The sequence below is a fragment of the Sebastes umbrosus genome, chromosome 5 (assembly GCF_015220745.1).
Source record: "Sebastes umbrosus isolate fSebUmb1 chromosome 5, fSebUmb1.pri, whole genome shotgun sequence".
NCBI lineage: Eukaryota > Metazoa > Chordata > Actinopteri > Perciformes > Sebastidae > Sebastes > Sebastes umbrosus.
Genome location: NC_051273.1, coordinates 10737743 through 10761416, shown reverse-complemented (window position 1 = coordinate 10761416; position 23674 = coordinate 10737743). Strand labels below are relative to the sequence as shown.

General features: G+C 39.7%; 1 protein-coding gene across 3 annotated transcripts in view; it reads right to left on the bottom strand.

Annotated features, from left to right (window-relative positions):
* Nucleotides 1-306: 306 nt before the first annotated feature.
* Nucleotides 307-23674, bottom strand: part of pik3ca (phosphatidylinositol-4,5-bisphosphate 3-kinase, catalytic subunit alpha) — a 29586-nt gene continuing 6218 nt past the window's right edge. For 2 of the 3 annotated variants that reach the window (XM_037770163.1, XM_037770164.1), the window contains exons 3-26: nucleotides 22704-22810; nucleotides 22236-22404; nucleotides 21674-21800; nucleotides 20890-21099; nucleotides 20439-20533; nucleotides 20177-20332; nucleotides 19292-19537; nucleotides 18623-18708; nucleotides 17242-17347; nucleotides 15370-15522; nucleotides 14867-15001; nucleotides 11530-11654; nucleotides 11044-11125; nucleotides 10492-10656; nucleotides 9327-9430; nucleotides 9026-9197; nucleotides 8695-8801; nucleotides 8491-8612; nucleotides 7564-7642; nucleotides 7268-7438; nucleotides 6945-7062; nucleotides 6294-6445; nucleotides 5384-5546; nucleotides 307-5234 (exon numbers count right to left, since the gene is read on the bottom strand). In XM_037770163.1, the coding sequence (XP_037626091.1) occupies nucleotides 5127-5234; nucleotides 5384-5546; nucleotides 6294-6445; nucleotides 6945-7062; nucleotides 7268-7438; nucleotides 7564-7642; nucleotides 8491-8612; nucleotides 8695-8801; nucleotides 9026-9197; nucleotides 9327-9430; nucleotides 10492-10656; nucleotides 11044-11125; nucleotides 11530-11654; nucleotides 14867-15001; nucleotides 15370-15522; nucleotides 17242-17347; nucleotides 18623-18708; nucleotides 19292-19537; nucleotides 20177-20332; nucleotides 20439-20533; nucleotides 20890-21099; nucleotides 21674-21800; nucleotides 22236-22404; nucleotides 22704-22759 (3207 nt within the window). In that variant the 5' untranslated portion in view covers nucleotides 22760-22810 and the 3' untranslated portion in view covers nucleotides 307-5126. The remainder of the gene's footprint in view (nucleotides 5235-5383; nucleotides 5547-6293; nucleotides 6446-6944; nucleotides 7063-7267; nucleotides 7439-7563; nucleotides 7643-8490; nucleotides 8613-8694; nucleotides 8802-9025; nucleotides 9198-9326; nucleotides 9431-10491; nucleotides 10657-11043; nucleotides 11126-11529; nucleotides 11655-14866; nucleotides 15002-15369; nucleotides 15523-17241; nucleotides 17348-18622; nucleotides 18709-19291; nucleotides 19538-20176; nucleotides 20333-20438; nucleotides 20534-20889; nucleotides 21100-21673; nucleotides 21801-22235; nucleotides 22405-22703; nucleotides 22811-23674) is intronic. The other variant, XR_005206981.1, reaches the window with a different exon arrangement.

Sequence of the window (23674 nt, the reverse complement as noted above, 5' to 3'; positions counted from 1 at the left end):
CAAAGTTAAGCACTTTCATTGACCCAAACGATCTTTAAGTTGTTGTTATTGTTCTTTAATCAATCAGATTCAGTCCTTCAGATTTCCTGAAATCCCATTTTCAGTAATCCACCTTTTAAACTTTGATATTCCAAAGGATTGGATAAAGTGGGAACCCTGGAGATTAGACAGAAACAAGAATTTAAGTCGTTATCATTGAACATGGCAGACAAATCTTTCATTACATTATTCAATAAAGTAAGACTTTGAGAGGCCTGCTGTACAGTCAAATTGCAACAGGGGAAAGTGTGAGAGCAAACAGCCGGGTGAATGTTTAACAAATTTATTTGTACATCTTCACAGAACACTCAAATGACCAGTCAGTCAGTCAGTCAGGGTACAAACCTTTACTCTGTGACCAGGGAGCCAAAATTAAATACAAAACACATTTATAAATAAAAAAAAAAACGCAGGTTATTGTGATGATGTAACTGTTCATACACGGAGCAAACTTAAGGCATTAATTTATAAACATCTGTATGGCTGCTTAGCAGACTAAATAAAGAAAAAAAAAAGAATCTTTACCCAATGTCATGCAGGTAGGCTGTGAAAAACAAAACATTGGCCCGTTGTACATTCATTCATAGTATAGGTTAAGGTTCTCACAGCATGATATGTTGGTATGGAAATATATTAGCGACACACTATAATGTAGTTTAGAGCAATGCATACAGAAAAAGAACATGAAGCCACAGACCATTTAGTGAATATTTCTCTTTAAAGTCAGAATTGATGACACTTTAATAATCTTAATGATTAGTCATATTTGCTCTTTGAAGTCAAACACTTTAAAACCTTTGACATTCTAACAACACAATCTGTGTAGCAGTAACTGTGGGGTTGACAATGTTTTAAATGCTTTACAGAAAGAAAAAAAAACAGTCTTATTCACTACATATTAAGTCCCACATTCATACAGGTGGTGGACACAATAACGTGAACACCTGTCCTTCAGGCGAACAAACAGGAACTGTATCAGAAACACCTTAGAATAAAAACTCTTCAGCCATCAAGAAACGGAACAATATAGGCTTCACAAAAGTATTTACTGGATGTATTGCATTATATTTTCTGGGTGTTCATGTTATTATGTCCACTGTTCGTGTTGGAATCATAGCTCAGGTCACATGATTGTATTAGCAGGGGCAATAAGTGAAGAGCGGATGAATGCACATAGGATTTCCCTCCTCTCTCTTCTAAACTTCACAGAAAATCCATCAGTATTTCTCTGCTTAGATGAGATCAATCATTTCCTTACTTAGTGAAATAGCAGGTATGATTATGTATCATTATGTGATACTCAATCTCCTGCAGATTGTTGATCCATCCAGTCAGACAGATGTGTAAATACCAGCCTGTGTTTTCATTGTTGAGCTTTTTGACAGTTAAAAGAGATAAATCATGGGTGCCATCCATCAAACGCCTTTACTTAAAGGAGGAAAAACTAGTGCAACAATTATTATTCCTGCACCAATACAGTGCCAAAGTTGGAGACCAGGAGAATTTTCCAACAATCAAACATGCTCTGAGAAGACGTGAGAACTATCACTTAGCTGCTGGACGTAATTCTTATGATTTTGAGGTTGAGGATGAAAATCTAAGATTATTAAATCCTAGTAAACCCTGTAAGATACTTCATCATAGTTCTCACTGCACCTGAACTGAAATTTGGACTCGAGCACAGCCTTCATTAGTTCAAAAAGCACTTGTGTCGTCACTCTGATGTATAGGACTGTGACATTAATAACATTCACTGCCAGTATCAAGCAAATAGCCTGTACACAATGCTTCAACCTTCGGTGCTTACGTACAGTACAATACACACACAATCAGTTCTAAATAGACAATGCACTACGCCCCATTGCAACTTTAAAACCAACAAAATACATCTGTGGTTCTGATTTGTGACATTTCAAGTAAAACATTTACAACTTATGTATGAAAAAAGTTCCCCCTCTTTTACAAACGAAGCAAAACACTTCCACATTTTGTTTTTGCTTTTCCTTCTCTGGCACAGACCAGCCAGTGGGGGGGGGGAAAGGCTTACAAAACATTTAAAGAGACCACCACTTCAACAGTTAAGTGTCATCACACACAGACACATGGACATGTACATACATACAGTGTGGGTTTTCATTGGGGCCTGCCAATGAAGCTCTGCAACCTGTACAGAAAGACAATTAATGCACACGAACCACCATAGAAAAAGAGGTTGGACTGTAACTGTACATATATACTGCTTAATGCTGCTTCAAAATCTACATCATACATACTGGTTATTATGCTGCTTGAGAAACATGCATACTAGGCTAACTTTCTTCTTACAGAGTCCTTCTGGACAAAAAGGCATTGAGAACTAGAATTTTTTAGTGCATAGCCCAACCTTTTTATTTTACGTCCATAACTGATATGCCTGATACTGCGCGATGCGATTCCAGCATTAGCTTTCACAGGCCTCAGTGATGCCTGATTTGGCACATTAAGAAAAAGAAGAGAAGAGCTCTCTGCTGATATAACCTACTGTGTTTATGTTTAGTGGCACTGCATCTGACTTCAGAAAGAAAAACATGAATGATGCAAAAAACATAAATAAGATGAGTGCACATAAGGTCCATGTTAGCAATTAAATACATTCTAGCCATTAATGCTGCAACGATATGACATCACACACGTGCGCCACATCAGGACAGACCACCACTTTGGCTTTTCAATACAATCAAAGGTTGAGCAGGCAAAGTGCTGGCAGATTGAGTTTCATATTGTAAGATAATAATCAGTGATAACATCCAAATGTCTTTCTAGGTACATAGTGGAGGCGTCGGGGGCTCATGAGGCTGATCTGAGGCACCTTCTCTTGTAAAATAATACATTCTCTCCTCAACAAAGCACACCGTACGAGAAGTTCTTAATTCAACTGACAAAGTCGTTAAGTTTACTGTCACTCAGGGTTCTCTGCTTATCGTTAAAAACACCTTTTATAGCAATCATTTTTATGAAAATTTCCAATCTCAAAAGACAAAGCGACTATCGTCTTCTTTAAAGACACAATTAAACACAAATTCATTTAACAAGCTGTAATCCTGCGCCGGTGTTAATTGTTCCGTTATCTCTTGTTATGTGACAAATGTGTAAAAAAAAAAAATTTGTGTACAAAGACTGTAGCTGACGTCTAATTAATTAACTTCCCCCTCAACCTCAACAGGTGAGGGTGGAGATCAACAGTGCTCCACAGCTCCAACTCCTGTGTTCACAAAGCCATGCCCACCTTTGAGCGATCCTATCAAATTTCAAAGATTTGTTCAAATCCCTCTTGTGACTAAATCTCACCCACATGCGCTGTTTCTCTCGGTTCACTAAAGTTGCTGTAACTGCCATTTCACGGTAAAAAGCTACATGCTCAGATGTTTCTGCTGGGAAAAAAATAATCTGTAAAATGTTAGCTTCTAACATAAAGAGCATGGCTTAAACAGTGCATGGTACCAGAGAGCCTGGCTCAAATACTGCCAAGGTTACGGGCTCAGTGAAAGGTGTTCTGGATAAAAATATACCCCAGCTGTGTGATGAACACAAGTTAGAATGCATTTTGTCCATGAGTCAACATTTTAAAGATATTCTAATGGAAGAAATGCTAAAGTCCATCAACCTCAGATGGTTGGAAATGAAAAATAATACACAATGAAGGTCAAATCTAGCTTTCCATGTTAATAGTCTTGTCATGGTTTGCTCACTACAACTTGTTTAGGCAGAGTTTGTAGGGCTTAGCAGTGTGCAGTGTTGTGGAGTGTTGTGCTGTGACGCCAAGGCATTTTATCAACAGGAAGACGTGACATTCCCCTGGGCTTCTGCTCGCCAACTAAACAGACAGCCAGAGGCTAAAAATAGGTCCCATTATTCATAAAATGTGAGACTGGCACTTTCATTCTTACCAATTTGCATCCCCAAACATTTTTTTTTTTTACAAATTCCAAGTAGGGCTGCAAACTAGACACAACAACACAAATTGGGCAGCTACTGATAAGGTCGAATGAGATGTTTAACTTTAAAGTGACAGAGGAAAAAAAACAAAAAAACATCAGCAGTCTTGATATACTAATATGAGCAAAACTAAAAAATACTCCGTATATATTTACACAAACAATGGTGTGTTTCTGGAGAGTTGAGTTTTGCCTCTGAAACTGAAAGAAACTGGATACATAAATAAATTCAAAAAGTCATAATAAATCTATATATTATTCTGGTATTTCTAAGTGCTGTTTTCTTTTTTGATGGAGAGGCAGCATCACCCTGAAGTTAATGCGAGAGTTTAAAGCTGCACCACCAACAAATGTTCCCTTGGGTGGAGTGCTTTTTCATAGAGGCCGTGGGAGACTGTGGAGCTGATTTCTTCACAAAGAGTTTAAAGGTGGGAAAACTGACTCCAGATCAGCTCAGGAGGGCAACTTCACCACAAAGATGGTGGAAGACTGTGCAGTGGTAGCCATCATAGAAGCCCCCATACTCCAGTAATCCTGCACTGTGCAACAAATTTGAGTAACACTTATTATGTCAGATACGTTCCTTGTGCCCGCTATGTTCTCACCAGTGATAAGATGAAAAAAAAAAAGGTTCCCAAGCACCTCCTTTCTGAGGTGGAGCCACAGTGCAGAAGTAATACAGCATAAGGGCAGCAAGTTGAACTTACTTTGTGGCTACATAGATCAGCAGATTCTTCTTCTTTACGCTGTTTTGTCTAATTTGTATTTTTCCAGCAAGAGCAGCAGGGTAAGGGGTAAACTTTTTTTTGTTGCCCAGTTTGTTATTGTTTCCCTGTTGGGGAAAAAACAGAGGAAACATAGTAGCCAAGGATGCAAGCATCAGCCAGATAGGGCACATCTTCACCAGGACATGAGGATAACGCTCTCTTGTAGACCCCAGAACAAGTAGAGGGTAGAGTGAGGGCATCAAGACCACAAAAAAGGCAATAAAAAGAAAAAACAGGAACATCGTTTAGAAAAAAAAAAAAAAAAAAAAATCAAGCTGCAAACTTCCATCATCCGTGAGCTGTTACTCCATGGTGGGCCTGGTGTTTTTTGTTTGTGTGCGGGAGATCAGTTCAGTGCATGCTGTCTAATTGTGTGGAATATCCAGTCCATCTTGGTGGTCCATCCTCCATGGTGAGCGTCGTTCATCTGTTTCATAAAGTAGTCCAACGCCTCCTGCACAAAGCAGAACAAAAATAAAAGAGATTCATAAGCAGATGCAATAATCTTGCAGAGGCTTCAGAAAGCCAAATGTGAGACTATTTAAAGACACCAAAATAAGATCAGAACAGAATGAGTCAGAGCACAGATAAAAGTCTTATTACCTGTTCGCTTTTCTCCAGGGCCAGCGTCTTCCTGATGTACGCAATGTCATCAAATGACTGCAGTTCAGGCATGCCAGAGCCCAGCATCATGGAGAACAGGTTAATGAAGAGGTTAGCATGCTGCCGGATGGCCAGGTAGGCTTTATAACACATCTCCTGGAACCTGGAGGAAGATGGAAAAGGGATTGTGAGAAAGACAAACAAAATGTGAAAATGTAAATACAGTTTGTTTAGTGGCTGCAGTGCAGCCAAGTCACACCAACATCAACAAAAGAAAAAAGAATAAAAAAAGATCAGTGTTGGGCAGTGACAGCCACCCAAAGCCAGGTGAGCACATCTGTTTGAATTCCAGTCTGATGCCATCTGAAGAAGATCTAAGCACGTGCAGTAAAACCTGTCAGAATGTGCAATGTAAATCTACTGCTACGGACATGTGCAATAACATATGTTGGTCACTTTGTGCAATAATTACCTGATGCTGTGCAATAATTTATCTGATGGACACTCTGTGCAATAATCTGGCAAAACTGGCATCTCACCAATATACATATTGTATTTTTATATTGTATTATCTTTTATATTTTTTATATTTATATTGTATAATCTCTTTTTAAATTGTATTATCTTTTCATTAGCACCTTTGGGATTTTAATTTCAATCTAATTTCGTTGTACTACACAATGACAATAAAGGGCTTGAATCTTGAATCTTGATGAAGATCTAAGGGCTTTGTCATCCTTAAACCCAGTTAAACCTTAAACACACCGATAGCAAACCTTTGATGTGGCAGTATCTCACAATTGGACAAGAGGAGCCAAGTTTTGGGGGTCGACCAGTCAACAAAATGACTGATACTAGTTGCAGGTAAAAAAGAAGATGAGAGAAAAGAAGAGGTGCGATCCTGCAGTACCTCTCAAACTCTTTGGTCTTTGCGCACTCCTGGGATCCCTTGCTGATGACGATGAGGAAGTCTTGTGTCAGTACAAAGGGCACTCGCTCTCTCTTGTAGCCAAATTTCTTCTTCTTATGATCCAGGAAATGGCCAAAATCTATATGGAACAACTGGACGAGAGCAGAACAAAGAAGAAAACAGGAAGTCAAAGTTTAGTAACTCTCTCTAACAAGTAAACTTCCTCTAAAGTATAATCTACATTCTGTATACCCACAGCAAAACACAAGGCATCGACCCCAATATCAAGTTATTGTAGAGATGAGTGTAGCCATTCAGTCTGCTGAGTATTGGCTTAAACATATTAATTTTATTAAATATGTACTAGACAATAACAAACCCCTAATAAATTAATCTAAATAAAGAAAAAAAGAAAAATAACCTACCTAAAGCATCTTACTACATTTGTTATCAAATCTTAATTTAACGTCACTAAAATCAGACTAGGATTGAAACATTGTGCAGGTTGGTCATTGTGTGTGAACTCTGCATGTATTGGGTAAAATGTGAATCGTATCTCAAATTGTGTAAGTATAGCATAAGTGAAAAAACTGTAACCTGTCCACCCTTCACCAAAATTGTGCGCTGTGTATGAAGGCATATACAAGTTACCTGTCCATCGTCTTTGACCATAATGTTGCTGTTGTGTCTGTCTCCTATCCCAAGGATAAATGTAGCTACACAGTAGCCAGCACAGGACCTCGTAAACAGATCCACAGCCATGTCATACCTGCACAAACACACACACACAATAGTAACACAGTATTTTAAAAACAAATTAGAAATGAGAAAATGTTTAAAAGTAAATAGGCTGTAACTCGATTTTCCCTGAGGCATTTCTTTTAGGGTCCCACACATGCTGTATACTAATGTTCTATACTGTCTAATGATGCGAAGACGCTTTTAAAAAATAATACCACGAGAGAAGAACTCACATCTCGCCCTTGTTCTTGTCCTTGAGCCACTGATGCAGAGTGTTTGAGTTGAACTGCAGGGCTCCTTTCAAGCCTCCTTTACACTGAATCTGCATGATTGTGTGGGAGCTGCGAACCACCTCGATGAGACCCACGCAGTCTCCTAATGACAGACAGCCGTAGGGAAGCATCCTGGAGACACACAAAACAGATGTTCATAGCTTCATGCACTGAAGCAGGAAAGAGTGAGAGAATAAAGAAAGTGAAGCAGAGAGATACGGAGAGAAAGAGACATAGATAAAAGGAGAGAGCAGTACCGAAGGTCCAGTCCCTGATTCTGCCAAATATTCTCCATGATTTTTATAATCTGCAACGTCAGCATATCCTGCCGCAAGTCTACAACACAAACACACACAATGAAGGCAGTAACAGTTAATAACATGCTGGGATACTGACAGATCATACACAACATAAAGACGAGTTAGTGTGATTATAGTATAGTTTGTGTCAACATTTAGGATTGAGACTGGGAAATATGCTGCATCGCTTTATAACACAATCAGGTGAAGTGAACTGGTCTGCCCGTGCAACCCGAGCTAAAGCTTACAGGGTTTCTTTTAATGGCATATGGGGGTAGGAGTGTGAGACAGAAAAAAACGTTCAATACGCTACACCCGCCAACCGTATCACCACGCAGAAGGAAGCTAACCGATACTGCTAGCTCACCTCGCACCACTGAGCTAGCTAACGTTACAACTCGGCCGAGGAGGACGCCATTAGTGTTTAAGTCTTGCACTCTCACGAGCATGAGCCTCTCGTCCATGAGTAGATGCACGCTTCCTTCTGCGAGTATATATGGTTGGCGGGTGTAGTTCGAGACTGTAGTTGAAACTGCTCCCATAAGATGTAACTGGGTAATGATTTCTGGAGCTTTTCAAATGTATTTTTTTGGAGCTTGGAGCACTAGAAGTCGAGTGCCGTGTAGTTCCATTATATTCCAGAGAAGGCAGACACCTCTACGCCCGATATCTCCAACACTCTGCAAATCACCAAAACAATCTAGATTGATCTAGATTGCACTACAGGTAAGAGGAAAAATGTGTATTTTTGATTTTGGGGTGAACTGTCTCTTAAACGTAGAAGCATATCATTAAAGGCAAGTATGAGAGCTTATTTGGCAATGACACATTTATGTTAATGCCATGACATTTGAGTGAGTGTGTGTGTGTGTGTGCATGTGTTACCATCTCCATTTTTGAAGATGATCTCATTGTTCTGAAAGAGCAGCTCTGACATGATGTCTGGATTCTCCCAGTTCAGCCACAACGGTCTCTTTGCTGATGACATGATCCTGCATTCATCTAACCTGTGCACACATTAATTCAAGTTATTAAACAATGTCAAGCTTTTTATTTTTTAACAAGCCCACTTATGCATTTGCTTCTAACCTCAGGTTTCCCAGTTGGTGTGCAGGGTTGAGAGGAGAGGTGTAGTTCTGCAGAGCATCCATGTAGTCCGGTCTCTTCATCTGGTCCACAAGAAACCGCATCTGGACCTTCACAAGACACACACACGCACACACACAACCACAACAGCACACACGTGCATTTGCACATAAATGCATGTATGCATCCACATACACACATGCATCCACAAAGAAATCTCCTAAAAATGACTGCATTCACGTGGTGTTACAACTCTGCATTATAATGTAATGACTACGTTCCTGTGTGTGAGTGTATAAGTGTGTGTATGTGTGTGTGCTGCCACTCTCCTTACCTTTTGCGTCTCATCCTTCTTCTCCTGTTTAAGGATGTCAGTGAGGTTAATGAGCTTCTCCATGGCCTCTACCTGCCTGCTCAGGTGTTTGAGGTACATGCCACATGCCCTGCAGTAAGCCTCTAACAGCAGCCCAAACCTCTGGCTCACTGTTTTATTGTGCATTTCTGACCTGTGAGGAAGCCACAAAGAGAAGGAGGTCAGAAGCAGGGAGGCAAGATGAGTTTTTAGCTTTCTAGAAAGACACAGAGAAAGGAAGGTACATAAACACGAAGAAAAAGCAATCTGAAAGGTGACTCACTTGAGATGCCAGAAGAAGAAATGACCTATCTTTTGATTGGTCAGGGCCTTTTTGAGGAGGAAGCGGGCCAGGGGATTGTCAAGATACTGCTCATATTTTAATACCTAGAACAGGAGGTGAGAGGAAGGAGGAAGATTGGAGGGAAAGAGCAAGAGGAGATGTAAAGATGAGGTTCAGATTAGTAATTTCAGACTATATAATGTCTCTCCACATGGAGTTTCCGTACACAAAGCATCAAATACAACCTCAGGCAACCCGGAAAGTCTTCAACACATAAGAACAGCTGCTTTCCGACAGATATAACTCTGACTGCCAAGGACACTCAGGCTGGAGGAAGGTACTCCAAAGTCCACTTGAGTCATAGTACTCTTAGTTCGGGTGCTTTCACATCAGGGACCTGGGCCTGGATTTGAGTACACTTGACCCCAAAGTCCAGTTTGTTTGATTAGTGTGAGGGCTCCGTACCGTAGTCGAGCACAGTTCGTCAATCCGTACTCGAGTCCACTCGAAAAAGTGGTCTCGAGTATGGTTCATGTGTACTCGGGTACGGTTCGCATCAGGTGTGAAAGCCGACTGTACCAAAACACAGAAGTGGACTGCTATTTAACACGAGTAACGTTAGCAGTCAGCGAGTAGTTTTGAAAGGGCAGGCTCCATAAAACATAAACAATAGTAGGCGATGGGGTTGGGCGATGTTTGTTATTTTATTCAGCTAATTTAACGGTCTGCCTTCGAAGAACGGGAGCCACTCAGCTGCTCAGCGGGCAGAAAGAGAGAGACAGCAGAGGAAACAGAGTGCAGAGCTGGCATATTTTAACATCAAACTCATTTATTTCGACCAAACCAGAGTTGGTGATTGTTGTCTGTTTCTGTGAAGTTTGACGTGTGTGTGTTTTACGATGCTCCGCCACTAGAACAGCTGATCTTGACATAAATAAATACACGTGGATGATGATGCAAGTGTACATGGGTACCGATCAACTTTACTAATGAGAAAGCTGAGCGACGGAGGAGTGGAGAGGGGGAGCAATCGTACTCGGGCATGGTATGGATCAATCATACCTAATATGAAAACGCTCTTAGTTCCTCAATGTCTTCCTTTTTATTCCATTTTTCATCTATCAGTTCCTTGATTTCAATAACCCAGACTCTCAGTCAGACGTACCTGTACAAGCTGGATGAGGTACTGGGACAGTTTATCATCAGTCAGGTATTTGTCAAGGCAGCGTACAGCAAAGTGCCGGACCATGGGGTCTGGATAGTTACAGTCCAACAGCTCCATGGCCTGCTCAGGACGGGTAAACGGCCATTCTTTTAACAGGCAGTACATCTGGGAAACATACAAACCAAGAAATATGAATTAATACTCATTATACACTATTCACAGCGTGTATGTGCGTTAGGGTGAGTATTTTTACGGAAGTATACATTCAAACTTACAAACAAAAAAAGGATTCTTTTCCTAACAAGTTGTCATGAGTGGTCAAACATGGAGAAGATAGAATAAATCTTTACTGCAACATGTTATTCATTTGGTGCTTACAAGCCAAGCTTTTTCCATTTCCATTTTTCAAAATCCAGTTTAAAGTCCTTTGTGGAATGGCTGAGCTGAGTAAATCCTTCCTTAACTCTCTGTACCTTCTCGTTTATCAGACACAGATCAAGTATGTAAGAGTGTTTCTATATAACAAGCAGGTATGAATTGGCTTGGCGTTACCTGTGCTACTTCATCTCTGGAGTTCCATTTGACAGCGAGAAGGATCTTGGGAAGGACTTCAGGGATGTTCATGCAGTAGTGCCTGGTAGAGAAATAGAAACCGAATAACTACTGTGCTGCAGTTTAAGTCTTAATCAGTTATTTTTACATAACTACATCCTCAAAATGTTTCAGCCATTAACCTAAGCCTGTATTGACTCTGGTTTTACATGCAGCTACATTCGAGTCTGACCTGTGTTGCCATTCTATGCAATCTATGGTTCTACACAAAGTAGTACGTTAAGTGCTACAGTACATGGTAAAGTAGTATAGTGTTAGTAACCCTAACCCAACAATGGGATTCACGGTGGAGTGCTAGACCCAAAGTCCAATAAGCATAAAAATGTGATAGGGTAGTGATTGTCCTCCTTGATTTTGAAATCTGGGATGTGCTACCCTATCACATTTCTATTAGTATCGAGTTATATTTGCTGGCTGGGAGGTTACCTGTGTCTCCAGAGGAAGTCTTTCTCCTGCTCAGTGATTTCTGAAAGAGGGTCTCTGTTACTCAGCTGTCTCAACTGCTCCGTGTCGCTCTCTGTCAGGGCGTGATCTCTGGCCGACCGGTTGCTCTGAAATACATCAGAAAGAAAATCTTCTTCTATCTCTGTACCGGTAATCTAACAAATATTTGCCTGTCTGAATATTCAGCCATGCAGTCATTATGAGAAACAAAAATAGCTTAGAACATTAACAATTGTAATCCATTAAGACCCATTACTGTTAAGGAAGCTTCTCAAACAACTCAAGTTACGGATAAAGGAATTATTTAATACACCACATTATGCTATCATCATAAATAAATCAACTATGAATGGTCCAGCTCTCTTGCATCGCACAGTATCTGATGGCCCTGTAACAACATGCCACATTAAAGGGGACCTATTATGCTTTTACCCTTTCCTTTATATAGTTTTTTGTGCATGTAAAAGGACAGAAACAGAAACACTACTCCTGAACTGCCAGAAACGCCCTGCATCAAGTCCTGCCTTTTCTTCCGTGACGTGGTGATGTCACCAAGTAAGCAATTTGCATAATACATGCCTAGCAGCTAGTTTGGCATTCCCTCAAACAAAGCTAGTTAGAGCTGAGCTGCACCTGAAAATTAGCATAATAGGTCTTAGGTTAATAGTCAGCAAAGATGGAAGCTGTGTTCAAATCATCATCCAGGTCTGTTTTTGCCAGAACGTCTCTGAAGCGTGAAATTCATTTGTGAATGTATTCAAATGCCTGTATTTTTCTGGCAACTGACTTGAAATTAATGAATTCTAATGATGTATTTCCTTTGTTTCAGACTTTATCTTCACAGATACACAGCACAATCTGTAGTTAATGAGAGAAGGAAAGGAGAAAAGCGAGGGAGGGAGTGAGGAAGACAGCTCATTAAACCTCGGTTCTCTCCCCTACTGCTCTCTGTGATCACTGCCACTGTGTTTTAATGCAGCCAAATTCACGATTTAGTTGTGCTCATTTAATAATAATAATAATACATTTTATTTGGTGGAGCCTTTCAGGACACCATGATAAAATAATAAATACTTAAACAGATAAAAACAGTTAAACACAACGAAAACACCAGCAGAGCGAACATAACAAGAGACATTTAGGCAGACACGTATGAGAGGGGATAAAACAGTAACAATGTTGAGGGAAGGACACAGAATGATGAACACTACAGTGAATAGGCCAGTTTGAACAGGTGAGTTTTGAGGTGGGATCAAATCTTGTAATTGTGTCAGACTGTCGGATGTGAGGAGGGAGGGAGTTCCAGAGCCTGGGAGCAGTGCAGCTGAACGCCCTAGCACCCATGGTGCTGAGGCGTGAGGTGGGGGTTGTCAGAAGACCAGCTGAGGATGAGCACAGGGAACGGGAGGTGGTATACTCCTGAAGGAGGTCAGAGAGATAGGTGGGGGCAAGGTTGTGGAGGGCTTTATAGGTGAGCAGAAGGCTTCATTTACTTATTTTTCTGTTTCTGTTGTCATTCAACGGAACGAGTGCGAAATCTGATCACAGCTTATAAATACTATGTTGACCAGCAGTCATTACCAAGCTGGTGAGCTGCAGATACTAGAATCATTATTTTACGATCACAACATCGTCAGACAAGATAAACAAAAATAGAGACTAATGACAGTAGCACTGCTGTGAGATCGGCTATATTGACATTTAAAATGAGTGATGGCAGAGAAGGTTTAGAAGGAACAAAAGCTATTCAATACAGCCATAAAGCAGCTGTAAACGTGTATTTATGCTTGTAAAACACGAAAAATGTTGGTGGAACAAGCTAAGGTGCTATAAATGTGGATGCAGAATAACAGACACTCCACTTCTGAAACATTTCCAGTGGACACTGTAACGGAGACGGAGCGCAATCGGAAAGCGATGCAGCCAGATACTGTGTACATTCGGCACAAGACTCAACGCTGTTAACAACCATGACAATGCCTTCAAATCCTGAATTTGAGCTTCTCCCTTTTTGCCATAACTTTGCCAAGATCACAGCATCTGTGGAAAATGTTCTATTGTCTCTTGTCCAATCATACTCCTTAACAAAACCAAGTCTGATTTCTAACTGTCTAAATATTAGTCAGCATGAATCTATTTTCTGCTGCATGATATCATCATCACACCACGTATTGAGATGGGCACTCCTAACATTTGTCACACACATCATGAATAATTTAACACATAGTCTCACACTGTTCACATCCTCTCACATGGCAGAGTAACTCCAATCAAACACAAGTCATGGTTCTCATGCCACACATCATCTACAGTAGAAATCGGATAAGCTGGCATCAGCAACACCATCATGAATAACTGAACACAACAGCTTACAGTGGCACTACTGAGTCACACAAGTGTTGGGAACAACTCAGTTAAAGTATAACTCAACAATGAGTCTTTATAGTTCATTGACTGACTGAAAACTAACCACATTTATCAAATCACTTATTGACCTAAATTTACTTGTATTACATTTTTTAATAAATAAAATGCGAGAAGAGCTATAACATTCATTGACATCCAACTATACCAATAATGCCAATAATGTTAATGCAACCACTCTTTCATTAAAGGGAACACGCACGTATAATACACAAAAGATTCAATATCACCCAACTATAATTACATGTGGTGTCTTACATAACACACATATCTGTTACACATTACTAACACACTACACGTGTGATGCCTTCAACAAGGACACAACCACACCTCACATTAGGGCCTCATTAATCAATGTCAGGCTACAAAGGGGTCTAATGAGTGGTGAAATTTAAACACCTTCATTAATAATTTACCTCATCCTTTTAATGTTACTCTGTACACGTTATATTTCTGTATGTGTATGTATGTTATATTTTTAAAAAGTGTGTATTTGAGTTTGAGCTCTGTTAGTGAGTGAGGATATGAAGATAAAGATTTATTATGATTCTTAATGCTGCAACTAATGCTTTTGTATTTCTCGCAAGGTTTCGCACTCACATGTCTGACATCAGTACAATAGTGTTTAATTAATTTGCTTGTCAAAAGGTGCACACCCCTCCCACTCCTTTGTGCTTCTCCAGGTCCTTTGTATGGCCCAGGTCTCTTACGCTTCTGTAACATCACACTTGCAAGCTCCCTACTCCTCTTTGAGATGTCACTTTAACAGACAATTCTTTATTTCTTCTATAATGCAATCGAGGTGTATAGGCAAACACAAGTAAATACATTTTCATAAAAAACTTTACTCATGAACCCACTGTTTTGTTGTTCTGGCTGGTAAGTAGGTTATTACCTGTCCAGAGAGGTTGTAGTTAAACCCCAGTTCCCTTGAGATGGTCCAGTTTGCATGATCCTCCACTGCATTCATATCTGGGTATTTGACTGAACTACTGAAGTGGTCAAACTCCAGCTCCAGACATGGGGTTTCCTGGACAACAGAGATTAAAAGAATATCATAACGTGTGAATTAACTTTTCTCACAAAACTCTCGGTAACATTTTATTTGGATAGTCCGACTACAAATAGTTTACAAAATATTTGTAACATTTCAACAGCTTATTAGTTGAGATTCAACAATTCAACTGTTTTGCTTTGTCTGTAGATGTTTAACAGATTATCTGAAGAGATCAATTTATTCTGTTAAACATCTACAGACAAAGCAAAACAGTTGAAATTAAACACAGAAACCTGTTACTTTCTAAGTCCTGGCACAGTCCCAATATGAAATGGAGCATGCACAGTGCAAAAGTATATGAAAAAAAAATGTTTTGAAGGCAAGGTGCTGAATTTGAATACCTTATTAGGGTTGGATCCTGTGACTCCTATGGGGTTGAGGAGGTCTTCAAGGCCATGAGGGACAGGCCAGAGGTTCAGAGCCATCTTGTTGGCCACCAGAGTGTGAGTGTAGTCAAACAAGTTGATATTACCCCAAGCTAGTGGACAGTGCTCCTAAAGGGAGAAAGAGAGAATCTACTGTAAGTAAAACACCTACTATGGATAAGTAACTCATACAACCCCACTTCAAAACACCCAAACTATCACTTTAAGTAATGCGTCCACTTGTCTTCTGGTGTTGTATATGACAGCACAGTCTACTACTTGCTTTAGTATTGGCATGAATTGGACCTTTCTGAGTGCTTGATTATGAGATAATTGATTATGGCATAAGGCAGAGTGAAATCATAAGGTCTTGGCAATACGTACCACTGTTTCATCTTTAGTTATAAAGGTTATCAAACAATCTTTAAACTGCAGTACTCCTTCTGCCAAAGCTACCAAGTAAGCCTGCACAAAGGCTGAGTTTGGCTGAGGAAATGTTTAAGATAATATCTTAATCTCCAGAGTGAGTCTTCACTAAGGGGCAGGTGACAAAAGGACAGCATGGTGAGGCAAACAGACAGAGTTACATGCAGACAGCCAGTCAAAACGCACCTATTTATAGTAAGTGCTGGAACAAAAGGCGGCTGAAGAGAAGTGTTTATCTTTCATTCAGGTGGAGCTTGAAAGAGCATCCGCTAACCTGACCTCAGTCTGGCACTGCGCGGTACGGGATAGGGCTCACCCCAGGTGTCTGTTACAATATCCATGTCTGGCATTCATTGATACACTCTGACACACACGCACACACACACACACCTCTCTTTCTTCCAGCTTTTCAGAGAGATGGAAGTAAAATCAATCTGTGTGGGTGTCTGTTTCGAGTATTAGAGCCAATGCACAAAAACAATGACACACTCGAACTGTTACACCACATGGTTTCTAAACATAGAGTAAAATGTACAGACATTCATTCTTTTTATTGTAAATTTGATGTAATCTAAAATATGTTACTATGATGGTATTATGCTACATGTATTATGATAACTTCTAAACCCTAATTTTGATTTTGCAATATCTGGGTAATCCAATTTTTTTCTGTTGTCACAGTGTTTAGTTCTAATACTTTGAAATGAGTTTGAGCGAGAACAGTTAACCCGACATTTCACAGTACACCGTTGACGTGGCTTGCAACAGAGAAGCATATTCTGAATGGAAAAGTCACGTCTACTGATTGTGTTTCTGTTGATGTCTTCTGCCACCAGTGCCCATGGCTGATTAGTAATTAAACAGAGCCAAAGACGATACCACAGCTCCCATTCACCTTGGACACTTATACTCAGATAGACTGACACATTAGAGTAGGGTAGGTTCATATACCAATACCAGCACATGCTAAACACACACACACACACACACACACACACACACACACACACACACACACACAAACGGTACCTATACATATAAGGCCTTCTAGGATGGCTTAGCATGCCAGTGACACAAAGAGGTCATCTGCTCGCTGCTATCTTTAGGCTGTGACAACTGCAGCACTGTCTATTTGTAATACAGCATATACTGCTATTGGTATGATCAGGTATTAGTTGCTAACATGAGCTCATATTTGGTTTGTTGTACCCTGTTGTAGTTTTTTAGTTATACTGTTGCATTTTCCCTCAATAATACTGTAGAGGAAAGTATTTTACTTTTCCATAATAATTCCTAACTGTTAAACATGGAACAGTTGGATCCAAGTGGTCTAGTAAGACACTTCCTGTTTTTGCATGTCAACACTTCCTGTCAATTGAAGTTGCATTGTGGAGTCATTTCCTTCACTGCTTTCTGTCCTACCTCCTTGGCTCCCTTCCTGCCCTTGACAGAGCAGATGGAGAGGCAGAGTCTAGCAGCGCGGGGTATGTCTGGGATGTACATATCATAGGTGAGCCACTCATTCCACCTGTAGACAAAGAATGAAAGAGACACAGAGATCATTTATGAGATTGGGGCCAACAAAAACACCCCAGAAAAAATCTCAAATATAAGCCTACAGGCAAAGAGTATAGTAGAGACAAAACTCTGGTGCTTTTTTAATAACCGCGCTGCCGCCATTTTGGACTGAAAACGCCTATGAGTCTGTGGCCATGGATGTATAAAGAGACGTCTGTAGATCAGAGGATAATTTTTTTTTTTTAGGTAAATCAACTTCCCAGTACGAACACTTAAATAGCCCTCATTTAAATCATTATTATTATCTTATTATCTTATAATGCACCCAAGGGCTTTATGCTGTAAGCCTGTACCGCGGTTGATGCATTAGCGTCTCTGTTCACAAACAAACAGCTTTCCAACAAGTTTGAGATTGCTCTCAAAATCTGTGCTGCATTTTTCTAACTGAGATTTATCGCTCACTTTATGTTCATCTGGGAAGCAAAAAAGTTTAATAAATAAATGAATTAGTAAGTAAATAGTTAGAATAGTATGCCTATTTATAACATTTTCTATTGTTCAACACAGGCCATTTCATTAGAGAAATTAAATATATGACAATAGAACATAAATAATTTTGTTTTACTTTTTTTTAACGGCACTTTGTAGGCGGATGTTTTACTGGCGCCCGGCAGTCGCTTTCAGTCCAAAATTGCGGAAGCATAGCTCTGATGCTGCATGCTGATGTTGCAATGGAACGACCAATTGACTTTCACTTCTTATCAATATACACTCTTTGCTATGGGGCAAACAACAACCATCAGGAAGAGGACCTAACTCTGCCACTTAATTCTGAGGTGCACCAAAGTGCTTCCAATGATAGAAAACTGAATGCTCTGACACCTTACACTGCTATTACACAGGGCTGAGTTGAGCCTATACTTTCAGCAACAATATTGACACACCGCAAAAGATACCTCAATGTCAAAAATATTTAAATAGGCCTGTTCTACCAGGCCAATATAGTATATTATACCTCTCCAGAGGTATAAGAGTGGACCAGACTTGGGTTTAACAGTAATTTAATCCAGGAGTTTAGTGTTACTAGCCAGCACTAAACTGTTAAAGTTACCCTCTTGCCTTAGACTGCTTAAAGTAAATTAGCAGTGTAAATTGTCTAAAGCACTATTTCAGTTTATTAAGAAAAGCTCTTCACAAATAAAGTTATTGTTAGAATTAAAGAGCCCTGCATTAAAGGGCCGCTGTAGTAAAATAACAGGTATTGTGATGAAGGGTTGGCAGTTACCTGGGGTTAGAGCAGGGTACTCTCTGTGTGTTGACATTGTCACACATCTGTTCACCTCCATGGTAAATGCCTGTTCTCACATATATCTATACATACACAAGAGAAGCAAAATGCAACAAGAAAACATTAATAAAAGATGTGAAATATCTTCACACTACAACATTTCTAAGAGATATGCCTGTTGGACAACTCATCCCAGAAGTACAACATTAATAGTGTGTAACAGCTGTCATGTTAAATGATCATTATACGGAGGTGGCATGCAGTCTGGCAGTTTTGTGAAGACCTTACATTTACACAAATGATTCATGACAGCACACCAACACGCTACCAGAACTACTTTCCTAAAGCTCTCTGTTAACACGAGACCTGAACAAAGACTGTTTGTTTCCACAGGAAGTGAGAGAGTTGGAGGATGGGACACTATGCACAACTGAAATAACAGTCGACTGATATTGCTCAAAAATAAATCTTCAAAAAATACAATAAATACCATTCACTTTTTTTTTTAATTATTATTACTAAAAGACCATTCCTCTTACTTTGGCCAATTCTAGTCTTCACCTACCATCCATGTAAGAATAAAGCATTAGAGTCAAGGATGTGTTGTTTAATTTGACTTATCAACACAGACACTAGTATATTCCTGTAAGCACTGTGCGTCCCCACCTTGTCTATGTCCCGTATGTTGACGTTAACATAGGTGGCACAGAGGATTCGTATCCGCAGGGTTCCGTTGATGGTCCACAGCGACTTGGTAGCTGCCTCGCCATTCATATAGGATGTTGCCGTGGAGATGCGTCGAGAGTATGACGGCATGACAAAGTTGTCTGTAGGCAACTGAGTGTATAGGCTGTCCTTAGCCATTAACATCAGGTTAGGCATCCTGCCCAGCATGATGCAACTACGGATATACTAGAGGGAGAGAGACACAGAGAGGGAATGACGCAGATGAGGACGGTTAGAACCAAAGTACACAGAGCTGCTAGAGTTACAGCGTGCGTAAGTGTAACCACTGATATCAATTGGTTATTTTCCAGCAGCTGCCGAGTGACTTTAGAGGAAACAGTGAGACTTTGTGCATCTTCTACTTTGATTTGGCTCACATGGACTCTAAGCATGAGCTCACATCACTGTGCATGAGGAAACGGTTCCAGTGTTCTAATGAAAGGCAATGTTGTTTTGACATATCCACAATGGTTATAGTTAATAAAGGATTTGAAATGGATCAGGCTTTGGATATATCCTGATACGGAGTGATAAAAAAGTCCCGGATCAGCCTGATCCATCTTAGAGTATAGTTTGATGGTAGTCCGTGCAGAGAGCACACAACAATGCCTGCTATTTTTTCTCTTTGAGCCATTAAACTAACTTGTTCCAACTCTTCATTCATGTAAGCCAGCAATGTTAAAAACTTCTTTTCTTGAGCAAATGTTTGGTATAAATCAGTTACATTATAAAAGAAAATATTTACTACCTGTATAATTTATTTTTCATGCTTTTTAATGCCATTTAAATGTTCACGAATTGAATGTTTGCCCATAAGTCTCTTACCTTATACTGGCTGATGGGGTACTTTTCCAGCAGGTACTCATCACAGCCACAAACCTTGAGGATGTATTTACCCTGATATTCCTGAACACACATCTTCAGCTGCTCTGGGGACAGCAGCATGCTGCGTGTCTTCTTACGAATGGCCTCTGCAATCACCTTTAGGACAAGATACATGCAGACAGCCGTCATTAGACACCCTTCAATTTCCTCATGTTGAATTAAAAAATGTAGTCTTTTTCATTTGAGTAAATATTCATCCCACCTGTTCAGGCACACAGTCGTGGTTGATCTTCAATGTGTACTTTTGTTTGTCATTGTTTGGAGAAACAATCACCCAAATCACAACAATAATCTGACCTACAAAAAGAGACACAGAACAAAAGAAAACTGAGAAAAAAGAATCAATAAATCAAATTTTACTCGAGCAGCAACCTAGAAACAATAACCACCCACCTGTTAATGATTCTGAGGTCTGAGCTTATTGTATTGACCTTTACCATAGTAGCACCTCAATCAATTAATTGAATGCCCTGCTCATTACTGTACTTCCTATCCATTGTTACGGCTGGCTAGTAGTGATTAAGTATTGATGGGAGCTAAAATGTTCACTTCTTACTCCCTGTTGTCCTCCTGTTGTATTTAAGAGCTTTTATTGTGTATTAATAATAATTTTCAATTTCTTATTTTTCTCTTTTTCTAAAGCTGTTGCCTACCTTTGTCCAGTTTGCTATAGATGTGTTTGGGAAGTTCCGGTGTGGATTCTATATTCGGTGGGTAAACATACAGTGCTCTACTGTGGGGCCCACTGGCGTCTCTCAGCTCCACTGAGTCTTTACAAACATTCAGGATGTTTCTCCTGAAGTCCTGAACCTCGGGATCCTTCACGAGGTCAAACTCACACACAGGCATACCGATGGCAAAACCTGACAGAACAGAAAGCAGAAACAGCATTTATTTTCAGTCTTTTCAAGGAAACTTTGGCTAGCTCGGTCTATTTAGACATACAGTAAAATCACGTTTGCCTCCTCTATCTACTGTAGTTTCCTAAAACATACAAAACAATAATCCAAAACAAATGTAAGTAGCTTTAGCACATCAATCCTGCTCATAAGTAGCCTAATAACATAGCTCAGGTAGGTTCATTCTCAACATAATTTGTAGTTAAAGTCACCAAATATTCTACTTAGTTTTCTTCAGCTAAACAGCTTTTGTCTTTTCCATTTAATAAAAAACAGCAACTATTTATATTAACTATTATATTAACTAATTAAGTATTTTTCAAATTTAACAAAAAAATACTAAAATCCACCAACTATTTTGCTACTCTGAGGCAAAATAGTTTGTTTTAATTGAACATGAAAACGTCTTTTGAATTTGTCACATGTTCCAAACTATACATTACTGGTAGTTAACGTTTTGAACTAGCAAAAGAAATAACACAAAAAATAATCGTGGCTACAACAGAACCTGCGTTATCAGAGATGAAAAACCTCTCACCAATCTCTCTGTTGAGGATCTTTTCCTCTCTGTTGCCAACTGGTTCAATGACCTTGAGGAAGGGCTGGAAGAGTCGAAGGTCACACAGCCTCCGAGTCTCATCATAGAACTCCTCCCGCTCTGCTTCCTGCAGGCAGGAAAAAAACAACAGAGCCGGTGTTCAAACTATTACACTTTCTTTTTTTCATGAAAAACCGAAGGTGAATTTCTGTAAGAGCTGACTGCCTTCCTGCAGGTGTAGAATGGATGTTTTGGAAAAGTGCAATGGTGTGTTTTTAAGCACAGAGAAGCATTTTTTTAAAGCTAAGATGTGCTCAGTTTTGTGGAGAGGCAAGCAAGATGTGAACTACTTATTTTTGTGAGCCTTCTATTCACAACAAAATTGGAGACAGGGTTTCCCTAAACATTTTCAGGGAGCAGGAACAGTACAGTATTTGTTTTTACTAGCACCTGTGGTAGCTCCAGACAAATGACCATTCTCCTTTATAAAAAGCTTTTCTAGGGTCGTTCCATCAAACACCTCTGCCCACCAGATATTCAAATTGAGATTGAGAGTTCTTACCTGTGTAACACTGACGAAGATGTAGGACGTCTCCTCCTGTAGGAGGTGGTGGAGGGGATATTTCCTGGCCTCCTTGAACAGCTCATGTTTGATGGTGATGAGCGTGGCCTCACGGAGACACTCCAGGGTCAGAATCATCCCATTGGGCAGCAGGCAGTCCACCAGGATCCTGCACACACACCCAGCATTACTATAATAGTTTGATGACTAAATTAAGAATTTACTTTTAATTTACTTAATTTCCCCTCTCTGGGAATTTCACTTTAAAGATAATTAAAGCTAAACATATGTGTTTATATGTGTTTATTTTCAATTGAAAATTGAAAATAAACACATATGCATGTGAATTTTTTAGATTTTTTTTATTTGCTATAACATAAAATTAACAGGCTAATAATTGTCAAGACGTGTACACAATAGAAAATACAAAATGCATTTGTATCCACAATATAATCCAGTGAGTCATACCTGGGAGGCATCAAGTGGATGCCCCATAGCTCCCCTGAGGATGGCCTGGGAGGCATCTTCCTCTCTGTCTCCGAGCTCAGTCACACAGTTAAGCTGAAGAGCACAACCTGAAAGATAACAACACTTTCAAGCAAGTTCTGACCCTCATAGTGTAAAGCACAGGCAGAAAGCCCTGTTCAACGTAAGACCCAGTGGTGATACTTAACGTAAAAAAAAAAATGAGTTGCAGTTTGTTTGTTAAATACAGTTTACTTGATGCTTTTGTGCAGACTAAGAATGTTTGTATAGTAACTGGGTTGACCAGCTAACACAAATTGTTCAAAGGTGCATGTGCTACACTTTCAAGGTGACCCAGTGGGTCCAGACGAGGTTTTTTTGGTATATCAGCAAAAAACCTTCATCTAAAGCCTTCCCAGCCCATCCTCTCACATCTGCGCATTAATAATGCTAAATGTCTCTTACACAATTATAATCGAGTAGTAGCACCCACAATCAATTTTGAATGAAATTCTAACTTATTACCAGCGTACAACACATCCATTCCACACCAATACAAACTATAAGATTATAGAAGTCCTCTAGTTATTATAGGAATGTCATGTGATTACATCTTTCCACACCAACGCCAGACCTGCAATTCAGGTTGGTAGAGAAGCCTCGACTGGCTTGACTTTTTTTCAGCAATCAAAAAAGAATTAAAGTGGAACTAAATGGCAATTCAGTCTTTTTTATCAGCTAAGGAAAGGTGGGTTATATATCAGACACTGACCCATTCAGACGTATTTTGATCAACCAAAAACATACTGTTTTTCCAAAAGTGCCATGCCCCAACCATGTTTGAGGCAACTTTTTACAAAAGGTCTTCCTGATTTTGCAGAAACAATCTTTTTGTAATTTTTTTTAAATGGCTATCATATCAGAATAGCATTTAAGCACATAAAGAGTAGCGTGAGTTTTATATATACTGAGCA